Here is a 12,911-nt window from a genome sequence, read left to right on the forward strand (position 1 = left end):
GTGTATTACTGAGACTTGCACTCGCTCCTACTCTCAGATACTAGAAACCTCTAGAGACTGCACTTCAGCTCATCCTCTATGTAAATCCATGAAAAAGAAAAACAGTTTCTGCACTCCTAGACTTTTCAAGGTTTCTATGGTGAGCATGTTGCAGTGTGGTGGAATATTTACACTAAAATTTACACAAAAGTTTAAAAGGTGAAAAGTTATTTTTAGGGAAAAGAAGTTTTCACTCAACACAGCAGATGTGTAACAGCATCCCTAAATTAATAGTAGCTTCAAAGAGAAAGAAGTCGGCTGCCTGGCAGGAAAGAAAACGTGTCAGAAGCCCTTGAAGCGCCTTGTTACCCACTGTATAAGAACTCGAACATGTATTTCTCAAGTCTGAAGTAGCACGTGTCACTTTACATTGTCGGGATCTTACTAAGTTGCACAAAGTAACATTTCTGAAACACTTTCAACATTGTGCAAGTCTGAGTCTCATGTTGTCAGATGAATGTGAAGGTGAAACCCTCCAGACAGGAGCTACTTGAAGACTAGATTGGAAAATACTGCTCCATAAGTTACAGTGAATTTATTCATTAGTACATTTTTATTTCTTATTATTACATTTTTGTGACACAGTGACTCTTGTTAATTCTTTCAGGTCACTTTACTTTTCAAATTCATATTTGAGATTTAAGTTTGAGGCGTTGACAGTTGCTGCCGCTTAATTTAACAACTGCACACAAAGATGGAATACAATGTAAAGAGATTTGGCAGATATTTGATAGTGAGCAAAAATATAAAAGTTAAATATTTTTCTATGTGATTTGTTATCTGTTATTACACATTCATTTCTGATCTGCGCCCAGCTTCAAAATTTACATTACCTGTTACCTCAAACTTTTGAGACTTTTTTTTTTTAAAGAGACGGTTTGCTCCAAAATCAAAAATACACATTTTTGCTTGTGCTATTTTTCAATCTAGATTGTTTTGGTGTGACTTGTCAGTTGTTGGAGATACGAGCTGTAGAGATGTCTGCCTTCTCTCAGATATAATGGAACTGGACGGCATTCAGCTTGTAGTGCTGAAACACAAACACACACAAACACACACACACACACACACAAAAAAAAAAAAAAAAAAAATTGAGACACTCTACAGCAATGTCTCCATCAAGAAATCGTGACCCGGTTACTCAAGATAATCCACAAATCCTTGTTTTGAGCATTTTCTTACAGGAACTATTTTCTTTCTACCAAATTACACCCACCAACTGTATCACTGCGCAGAGGGAAGGGTGCATAAAAATATGTAAATATGCAAAAATCTGTATTTGGGGGATGAACTGTCCCTTTCAGTTAGTATCTCTGGCAGAGGCTTGTTGATGTTAAATGCTGTGAGATGAGAGAGATTACTAAATCCCCATCTAATAAAAAAATAACGATGACTATTCAATTTTGATTTAGAAGGGCAAATGTTTTCTGCAATATATGTTTAAAAGAGGGAAGATTTTCTTGGGTGCTGCATCATCCTGTTGTCTTCAGAATCATTATTAGTTGAGCAACTATTAAAATAAAATAAGGGGGATATATGCTTTCTTTTATACTCTTTTTTAATCACTCAATTGTTGTGTCTGAATAAGTTTAATTTAAAGCTGCAACAAACTAATTTCATTATTGACTAATCTGCTTATTATTTTCTTAATCGTTTAGCATGGTCACGGTCTTTAAATGTCTCGTTTGTGTGAGCAACGGAAAAAAAACAACCCAAGAGCCTTCTATAAATAGCTTTGAGCAAAAAAAACAAGTTATTTGATAAAAAAAAAAAAAAACACAAAAAAGTGTGACTAATCAACATTATCAGGAAATATCCTTAAATACCACAATACACAGATAGAGTATCCACATTGGCCTTAAGGGGACCATGAGATTTTTAATCTAGTGCTCTCCCAATTGCGCTATTAGGGGCATGTCCAAAATAAAAGTCTGCTTATCTTAAATTATGTAAAGGTTCTACAAATATAGGCTCTTATATTTGCATTAAATGAATCATTTGCAATTTGGAAACACTTGATATGCGTATGCATAATGCATGCTGGGATTCCCCGAACCTTTAGCAGGTTAAGTTGTTCATGAGATGGACACATTTATTTGGCTTTTTTATGTTATCTCCATTTTGTCTCTGTATTCCTCTCATTGTTTAAATCTCTCAGTGGGAAGAGTCATAATGGGATTAACAGCAGTCACTTTGTCAGAACTCAGTTTCAGTTTCATCATGACAGATGTCTCATTTTCATTTCAAAGCAGAGAGTCGAGCAATGACAACACTCCAGTGGCTCCTGACAGAAGTGAAGGTGCTCTTTGGTAAAAACATGCCGCTGTTTCTAGAAACAAAGAGGGATTTTTATGACATTTCTTCTTTGATCCACATTGGAGTGATGCGAGGTTTCAACATAGACTCAAACCCACAACTTTACCAGCCTCTTGCTGAGATGTCCCTCTCAGACTTTTGCTCTGAATCTTTCAGTTTTCTGATGATATCTGACCCTACTGTTCTACCAAAGTAATCCCATTCTTTGACTCCATGTCCCGTCCTTGCACTCGCTGTTGTTTTTCTTCCTCTTCTTTCTTCTTCTTGCTTATCTTTGTCTTTGCTTAGTGGCGTAGCACTGCCACACTCACACCAATTAGCTCTGATGGAGAAAAGTGCTGTTGCTGACAGCGGCTAGATTGGAGGATTGTTTACAGGGAAAAATTCTCCTTCCTCTCCCACCCTATAATCACGCCCAAATGTAACAAGGAAAATACTTTCTGTCCCTCTGTCTTTGTCTCTGTGTCTCTGTGGATGGGTGTGAGTTATGGCTGTGTTGCCAGCTTTGTCCCAGATCCAGGGAACAACCCACACAATGGGCGAGATGTCAGAATGACTGTGTCCAAATTGGCTGAATGTGTTCTCAGTTTTGTACTCAGCAATATGCGATTAAAAGACTTTTGTGGGGATACAGTTTGACGGCGTAATAGACTTCTTGTTCGTCTGTGCTCTTGGTGACAAATGAGTCTCTTTTCATCGTCTTCCTTCGATGATTAAGGTGCTGAAGCATACAGCGTCAATACAGTGCAGTTAAGTATTCACTGTATGAATTATATTCAGCATCAGACTCAAAAATAACAAAGACTGTCCTTTTCAGCCGGCATTTCACTGTCCGCCAAACAAGAGGTGACTGTGTACGTCAGTCTGTCACCAGAGTTACTACTCACATTAATAGACTGAGTTACGAACAGCAGCTACGGGCAAACTGTGTCAACTCTGTTCCCACAATATCACTTCTCTACTCTTAATCAATCTCTTTCTTACTTTGTTTCTCGCCGTGTCATACTTCTTCTGTCCATGTACCTCCGTCTGAGATTATACACCGGAAAGTTGTTACAGTATTAAAGATTAAAGGGATACTTTGATGATTACAACCAGTTTTTTATCAATAAAATGTGTGCAATATGTGTAGATGAACTGACTTCACTCCAGCTAACCACTGCCTAGATATCCCTCCTGCTGTACTTTACTATTTTACATATTGCTCACCACCCCTGCTGTCATCACCGTGGGCACAACTATTATAGAGCTAGATCAAGAGACTTACCAGACCCTCTATCTGTCTCTCAAACTCGGACCGAAATCCAATGAATTAGTGAAACTAGGCAGTTCTTAGGGAATATAAATCAAGTTAATGTTACAGTACTGCTTATTTCTCTTTTAAAATGTGCCTAGAAACACATTTTAGTGTTGTGTTTAGCTGTAATAGGGTTTGGGATGTTGGTACCATATTGTTTCCTGCACAGTGCAAACAGAGGGCCGGCAAAAAACAAGATCAAATGGTAAAACTAAGCAGCTCTGATTGAATACAAACCAAGATTCTGTTACTGAGTTGCATATTTCGTGCCTCAATTGTTTTCAGCTTACCATTAAAATGTAGTACGAGATTGCCAGCCGCTATTGTTTCACATGGACAATCCCACATTACATCACCCACCAGCGGGAGCATCAATTAGTCTGGTCGCTGCATTCTGGTAGTTGTGTTTTTTCTACCTGTTAAGCAAAAGTGAATTCCACAGTCGCTTTTTCTCTGTTTTGTCTGGTCATGTATCACGGATTTCAAGAGTATTTGCATCTTTCTACTGCATAGGAGGCCTACTTTTATGTTAGGACTCTCAATATCTGTGAAATACTTCTTAACCACATCTCTTCTTTTCTCTTTCTTCCTCTCTCTCTCACGACAGTGTTGTATAGATAACTATGAGGAGATGGTGAAGATCCTGCTGGACCGAGGAGCCAGCGTCAACGCTCAGGACAACGAGCTGTGGACGCCGCTGCACGCCGCTGCTACCTGTGGCCACGCAGGACTGGTCAAGATACTCATTGCACAGTAAGACAGTTATCTTTCACTGGGGTTCGCTTTAACATGTCATAGTGGAGCTGACTTGCCTGAAACATCTTTACTTCTGCACCTCTGCTTAAATCTGAAATAAGGTTAAGGTTACTTTATTGTCTCTGGAAAAAAGGATCTTTCTTTAGGGAAATGGCTGTATCCAAAACAAACATAAAATAGGATAAATATAAGATGAACTTTTACTGATCTCCAAGGAGGAAATTCAGTTTGGCATCAGCACAAGGAAAGAAAAGATAAACATAAATAGAGAAAGTTAAAAGTAAATAAATTGAATAAGAACACAAGAAAAAATTTAAACTATCAAAGACCAATTAAAGACAAAATTACAAGGTAAAGTGACAGTGGCGTGATTCATATTTTAATATAATGAAATATAATCGCAATAAAACACATCAAATAAGGAACTCATCTGCAAACATTAGTCTGAGATCAAACAACCAAGCAAATTAGTCACAAAGCCATTAGGATATTTTGAAGGCAAAACAACTCCTTAATTCATGAATCACAAGTAAACAAACACATCTCGCTTTATATGCTTCTAAACAAACAGGATCAGTGCCAATCTGCAGGAATTTAAATGAGTAAAGCCATCATTCGGGACCAATATTTGCTGTTATTAGACTGGAGGGACTTACATACAGTACTTCTAAGAGCTCCTCTGTTTATTGCATTTGCACCACAAACACAAGGAACAACTGTAGTTCTTAGTGCCGTTTTGAGGGACATTTTTCAGCTCATATTTACGAATGGGTACTCTCTTCACACAAGAGGAACCTTGATCAATGTAAGCATGTTAATTGGTCAAAAACGGCCAATACAGCACAGGCAACTGCCATTTCCAGAAACCCATAAGCTGTGTAGATAACACAAAACACAAACAGCTCATAACAAAAACATGTAAGAAAACAGGGACAAATGGACTGACAGTGAATTCTGCTGAAAGAGCAGCATGTGGCATTATCAGTGAGAAAGTAAAACATATACATTTTTGTGGCAAAGTTAACAAAAATGTATTGGAAAAAAACAATCGGATGCTGATATGTAACAAAAAACTCACCAGGCTGGCTGAAAGTTGGTTTGATAATCACTTGGATAATCACTAAACACTTGAAAACACATTTTATCCCCCAGAGTCTGCATCAAGCTGAAGCTAGTTTAAAGTTTGTATTGACCAGCTGCACTAATTTCCAGAGGTAAACTCTGTCCTCTCTCTCTCTCTCTCTCTCAGTGCAACCACTCTCTTTAGTGGGCCACTGTAGGCAGTTTGTAGAAACTTGCAAATTACTTTTTAATTTAGTTTTGTGTAATAGAAATGAGGTGTTTCTGAACCACCACAACAGAGCTGCAACCTGGAGGGGCCTGGATTAATAGTAATGCACCTTGAAAGTCGAGGCAATTCAATTCCATTCAATTTATATTTAACACAAGAGCACAATAATATGATTTCAGTGAAATGAAATCCTTCAGTTCCTTCAGATTCACTGCCAAACCCAAGCTAACAGCTGTAGCTAGAAAACAAAGCATAGCATTGTAATACAGAAAATAATTTACAAACATGAAGAACTGAAAGTGGTTTGAAGCCAAGCAGGGAAATTACATTGTCCTCTACTTTTTCCAATTGTAGGAAAGAACATAGGACATATTAGGGCAGGCAGATATTGTTGAGGTCAGTATCGCAATATTATTTACCTATACTCTAATATCAGTAAATGTCATATGGCAAATGTATTTAAAAAATCACACAAGAAGTATTCAAACTGGCATTCAGTACAATAAATTTAACTTCAGAGGCCCATAAGACAAACTACAGTTTTAATCACATTTTGCTTGGAGTCATAAAATCAGACAAAAAAAAATGGTAAAACATGATATCTTATCATCATAGTCAATAGAGGGTAATATTGAATTATCTCTCAGCCCGAGGGCGTGCAATGATTAACAAAGTTGCTATTAGCCGTCTTTGTGATGTAAATGTGATTTATAATTCAATAATACTGACCTAGGTTCTCCAGAGGCAAAATCATCCTCATGTGTGGTTGATTTTATCCTACGAACACATTCACACCTGAACATGTGGGATATATACATATAGAGTTACATGTTTAATTAGGATTTTATTAGATCCTCTGATATATGAGCGTGCACACACAGAGAGGCAGTTGCAGATGCAGACAAATGAACATTGTGTGTGCACAAACTTCGCCGGTGGACAATTAGAGCCTGTTAGCAGTAACTAGAAACACACACATACACACACAAAATATTCAGACACACTGAAGCCATCTGTTGACACGCCAGACCTGTCAAACCACTCATCATATCACTTGGACTCATTATCCACAGTGAAATTACTGATGATTAAAAACAGCTCAATAAGGCAGGCCAACTTGTTCTGGACTCAAAGAATTTAATTAGCACCGCCGATTAGTGCTCCAACTCAGATTTATTTTGTCCAAGACTCGCCTTAGACTCTGAGTTATAGAGCAGACTTTTTTCCCAGCATTTTTTGGGACTTCTAACTGTTTTACTACAGTGATAAAAAGCAAAGCTGATGTTACTAAATCAATTATTTGAGAATCACAAAAAATATATTAAGCTGTTGTATAGTATTTTTTTCTTTTTCTTTTTGTGTATATGATGCCCTTAAACGTAATATATTAAACACCTTTTCCTCATATAATCCTCATGTTAGCCTTGTTGTACATGTAGAACATTTATTGGCCTATAAAAATTAATTAATGACTTGTCTGCTCGTCTCCCACAGCGGTGCAGATTTGCTGGCGGTCAACTCTGATGGGAACATGCCGTACGACCTGTGTGAAGACGACCCAACGCTGGACATCATTGAGACGGCTATGGCCAACAGAGGTAGAGTTTAATGTGTGAAGAGATGGCATCAGTGCAGACATCAGGGTCTGTGTAAAAAATTCTTTAGGCTCTTAGTTGATGAGGAAATTTTTTGTGCTTCTTGAACAAGTTGGGAATCTTCAAAGTGTCTGCAGACAGATGAACAAATGAGAATATGTAACTCCTCCATGTAGCAAAATTATGCCATTGAACAGAATGTGCTGTGGCCTCTTTTCTTAGTGTTATGCCCCCTTTTAGATTTAATTTGTTCATGCTACCACTTCACCATTACAGGCTTTTAACCTTTATAGTAGTACATGGTGTTGTTGTGAAGCTAAGAGTCATACTGCTTTGCCCCCCGCCAGGTGATGGTGACTTTCACCTTTGACCACCAAATTCTAATCAGTTCATCCTTGAGTCCAAGTGGATGTTTGTTTAAGCTAAATTGGAAGAAATTACCTCAAGGCCTTCTTGACACTTTGTGTTTACGAGATAGACGGGGTCATGGTGATCTTTAACCTTCAACCACCAAAATCTAGTCTGTTTGTTATTGACATTTGTGCCAAATTTGAGGATATTCCTTCAAGGTGTTCTTGCGATATCATGTTCACAGAATAAGACAATTACAAGGTTGCATTGACGTTCGATCACCAAATTTTTATCAGTTCATTCTTGTGTCCAAGTATGAAATTTGAAAAAAATCCCCTGAATGCAGACAACCTGAAAACATAATGCTTTTGGCCATGGTTATGGCTGGTGCAGCAGCATAATAACGAATGTACAGACCAAATCACAATGTTTAGTTACAACAACTTCCGGGTAGAAAATCCTCACGTCACATACATGAAATCAAACAGCACTGAGCAGAAGTCACCTCAATTAAAAAAAAAAATCAATATCAATTTAAGTGCATGTCATATTTAGAATATATTCTCTGCTTTACCTTGCTGTCAAAAAGCCTTTTCAAACGGGGAATTAAAGCCGTTATCTCAAAGACTCCATTGACAAAAACAGTAGTTTTACTCAGCAGAACACTGAGTTGCTGATCTACTTCGATCAGTTAATTTCTAAGGTAAAGCAGAGCAAATGTTCAGAAATACTTACTTTTTTAAGCAGCTAAAAGACATTTTGCTGTGGCGTTTGGATCCTGTGCAGGTAGATTTAGTTTATGAAGGATGATAGCAAAATAATAAACTAAATAAAATAAGCACAGCAGCAACATCACGTAGGTCATACCACCATGTTTAACTTTATCCCATCATTTTACAGTTACGGCTGAAAATTACAGAAATGTACAAGTTACTTAAACTTAAAATATCTCCGAAATTAGAAACAACTGTCAGGTGTCTACCTGGAAGTAATTGTTGATTTTAGCATGACATCACAGTGATTTGGTCTATATGGATATTAAGTAGTGTTGTTGATAGATAAATCTTGACATTTTGGTGCAAAGTATTTAAACTCTTCTTACTGTGTTCTAAATATTCATAGCAACTGTCCTCTAATTGTTGAGATACGGCTCCTCTTAGCAATATGAAGGAGTGACTGGGTGTGTCTTAGCCCCCGTCCAAGTCCTGCCCATGTTAATACTTTTTACATGTTCTAGAGGCAATTTTGAATTTCCAGAGTAGAGGCACTTCAGCCAAAACTCTGGGGTTTAGATACTCTTTAAAGTGTGTTGCTCTTTCTGTAGCCCTGTACACACAGTTTTGGCCTGTGAAGACACTCAGATCTACCATGCCAAGTTACTTTCCCTACACTATGATTTGACTGTCGCTGGTTGGAAATTGAGGGTCTCAACTATTGCACAGTTCTGTTTATTTGACATTTGTCTTAAACCTCCACAAACCCTTCTCTTGTATTAAAAAGTATAAAACTTCCTTAACCTTCACAGCAGGATCAAAGAGTGTTTGTAGCTTCTGGCAGTCTTGAAAATATGTCAACCGCAGGAACAGATTGTTGAGGAAGATGGCAGTGGGGGTTGTGACCTCAGAAAGCACTTAGTGTCCCGCACAGTTTCAGGATTGACACCTCGGGGAGCTCTGAGATATTCACAGCTCTCTCACTCCCGACGGGATGCAGATTGGGATACTGTATATTCATGGAGTATCACTGTAAACAAACACAGTCTGCACAGTTTTTGTGAGTGTGATTGTGTGTGTGTGTGTGTGTGTGTGTGTGTGTGTATGATGTGTCTGAGAGAAAGTTCAAGGAGATCAGCGCCGACATGCACATCAGTGAGGCGAGAGGGGGGAAACTCACGCTGTGTTTTAGCATTTCTGCGGGTGTTTGTGTGATACGAGGAGAGACTGGAACAAAGAGAGTCAGGGTGACAGACGGCTTTATTTGCACTGAAGTTAAATCACTCTCTACCTTCTTAACCGAAGCTCTTGTCAATGTTTTGTTTTTGTTTTCCAGTAAACAGCTGCATCTATAGGCAGACATGTGAACACAGTTGGAGACAAAGCAGCAAAATCTGTAGCTGCGGGGGCTTCGAGTGAATGCACAGATCGGCTGCTAAAACATAGTCAGGTTAAAGGGACAGTTCAGCATTTTGGGAAATATGCTTATGGGCTTTCTGGTACAGTGTTAGATGATCGAGATCACTGTGTTATTGTTTTGTAGCCAGTGGTGAAAGGCGGTGATTTTTGTTATTTGTTCCAGGTCCATCCCTGTTGACCTTAGTTTCAATGCTAGTGCTGTAAGTGGCTGCAGCACTAATATTGTTCATATCTGGTTACTTGATCATGATTAAAGGGCTACACACAAGGCCTAGTCTTTGATTTTTTCAGATCAACGACCCCTTAGCCAAAAGAGAGGTGGAGCTAATATTGTATAAAAGTTAGTTGTACTTAAGATCATTCTCTGAACATTTTTAGGTCTTCTCTCATTTTTTAAAAAAATATTATGAATATCATTTTTATTAGTGAATGAGCAGTACAAAAAAACAACAACAACAAAGAAACAGGGTAGTGACAGTGAACTGGGGAATACAGACAAGACAGGACAACAAACATATAAAAAACAATCAGGCATTATCATATTTGCTGTTATTGATATGCAAAGCAGTTGTTTTACTGTATTAGGGGTGGTTATTGAGGGCAATCATGTGCATACATAATAATGAATATGATAATAATACTTTAACATGTTTAAAAAAATAAAAAAGTAATAACGATAAATTTTATTTATAGAGCATGTTTTGAAACAAAGGTAAACAATGCATGTTTAAACAAAATAAATAAGGAAATTTCAAGAAAAACATAGAAACGGCAACCCCAACAATGACATAAATATCATCCATGAAACAGATAAGCAAAGTTGGCAGCCAAATGCCCAAAAGATATCACTGAGGCATATAAAATCAGACAATTAGAATAAAACAAAAATTTAAGAATACCTGCTGACAGTGTGAGGATGATACAAATTAGGATGTGTTTAAATTAAACAGTTTGCTAAAATAATAAAAGTTTTTTTAAAGAACATATTCACAAAATTAAGTAAATGTGAAGTAACCTGAATAAATAAATAAAGAGAGAAGAAAAAAAAGGCAAAGTGTTGGCACATCTTGTCACCCTCCGCGGGTGCCCCGAGGGTACCAGAGCTCAGGTGGAGGTCAGTTAGGATGGGCTTTCTATTTCTCTTAATCACACTCTTTTGTTGTGCTGCTTTTCAAGGTCTTATCTCGTTTATGCTTCCTGTAGCTGCTAAGTCAGCAGCAGTTGTACCGTGGCTAGGTGTGTTTGCCTCCCCCTCTGCACTCTCTCTGGTGGTTTATGAGGTGGACGGTGTGTTAGAGTCTCTTGCTTAAAAAGTTTGAAATGATCAATTTTGCCTCACAAGAATGTCTGTACATTGGAATAAAAATACAGCTAATTGATCAATATGTTTTGGAAGTACACAGTGGCTCACTAAATAGTTCACCTCCCCTTTATGGATAAGTGTCGCACAGTGAGTTAGCTCAAATTCGGTTTTCTGCAGGTTATGCCACATTTTCTTCATTGCTTCTTGGTAAAAAAAAACTCTGTAAAGGGTTTTTGACTGGTGCGGGAAAAAAATACCCCACAGAAAATTTTACCTGCTCTGAAAACTTAAGTGGCATTTGAAAGTTTTAGAGTCATAAACATAACTGATACAACTTAAGGTCATATTTATTATTAATTTACGAAAAGTCTGGACAAAAACAATATTTGTTCTTGTTGTTAAAAGCTTTCTGCTGTGTTATATCATTATTATTTTAGTTGTTATTTTGTCTAAATACTGCTCCTGCTATAAACATGTCTGAACAGCACTTGCCTCTTTTGTTGACATTTAAACTGCAGATGTCTGAGGTTGATGGGAAATACCATTCATTAAACTCCTTAGGAGCCAGAAATATTAAATAAACAAGGATATTCTTATTTAGACACAAGAAACAAACCACACAACAAGCTAGGCTCTGTCCCAAAGCTGTATTTTTAGTTGTTACAAATGCCGGTTGGTTGAGGTCCCAGAAGTTCTGGTTTCACTTTGACTCTGTGGATCTACTTTAAAGCTAACCAAACTAAAGTGTTATTTATCTTGTTTGTTTACCTCTGTGGCTGTGCTGTGGTTTGCTGTCGATATACTGTAGTGCCTTTACATGTTAGAGAAATAGTAGCAAACAAGAGAAGGTGGAAAAATACTCATTTTTTTCTTGCTAAAGGTGCCCTTCATCATAAAAGCAAATCCCAAGAGCCTCAGTGGAGCTGCCCCGTGGTAAACTGCAGAAAACTGCAGAAAACTGTGGAAGCTGGATGCTGCTGAAGAGCATCATGGGAGCCCTGTTATGAGTGCTGCATTGTAAACAAGTGCAGGGTTAATGATTGTGATAGTTTTAACAGTGCAGACAGAGCACATGACTGCACATTGTGTGGGTCGCATCCTGGATGTGAGGCGATATTGGAAAGACAGAGAGAGAGGCTGGGGGCTCGCAGAGGGAAAACAGAGACCGCCGAAAATGAGGTTCTCAGCTTACAATGGGATCTCTGGAGCTGCAGAATGCAGATAGCGGTACAGTAGGTGAGAAGAATGATTATTAAGCCGATCAAAGGGAGCGTGGTGCTGCTAATTGCTCCCGTAATGTTCTCAGTACTGTACTGCTGGATTAGACTTCTCTCTCCAGAGACACCGCAGGGATGGGCACACCGTCTCTCTCTCTCTTTCTCTCTCGCTCGCTCTTTCAGACACACACAGCACTTGCTATGCAGCATCGACTGATCTGACTCTTCCTTGATCCTCCCCTGCTGAGCCCAGTTCATCTGCGATGAGCTGCAGTGATAAGGGGGAAATATCTACCAGGAACTGAACCAGTGAAATAGATTCACTATTCAAACCACACAGCTAATTTCATGTGCATCCACCTCAATCAAACCTGAAGATTTAGATTATTCCCTGAGAAACCGTGGCACTGGTGAAGTTTCTGTTTGTTTTTTTTTTCAAGAAAAGATTTGATCAAGTTCTAAAAATATTCGTTATTAACTTTTTTCATAATTTGTTTAGAACACACACAAAGTGACAGGGCTAACTGTAATATCGCATGGCTAGTGTTACTTTACCATTATTATTGGGTTTAATGTCAGAGTTTGGCCTTTTTGGTGTGAGTTTGGTTGGACCA

General features: G+C 38.2%; 1 protein-coding gene across 2 annotated transcripts in view; it reads left to right on the top strand.

Annotated features, from left to right (window-relative positions):
• The window catches only part of ppp1r16b (protein phosphatase 1, regulatory subunit 16B), a 122,501-nt gene that overhangs the window by 91,255 nt on the left and 18,335 nt on the right, over positions 1-12,911 (top strand). For both annotated transcript variants that reach the window (XM_042505641.2, XM_042505649.2), the window contains exons 4-5: positions 4,260-4,405; positions 7,194-7,297. In XM_042505641.2, the coding sequence (XP_042361575.1) occupies positions 4,260-4,405; positions 7,194-7,297 (250 nt within the window). The remainder of the gene's footprint in view (positions 1-4,259; positions 4,406-7,193; positions 7,298-12,911) is intronic.

This window comes from Plectropomus leopardus, chromosome 2 (assembly GCF_026936395.1).
Source record: "Plectropomus leopardus strain MGB_pleo_1.0 chromosome 2, ASM2693639v1, whole genome shotgun sequence".
In the NCBI taxonomy this organism is placed as follows: domain Eukaryota; kingdom Metazoa; phylum Chordata; class Actinopteri; order Perciformes; family Serranidae; genus Plectropomus; species Plectropomus leopardus.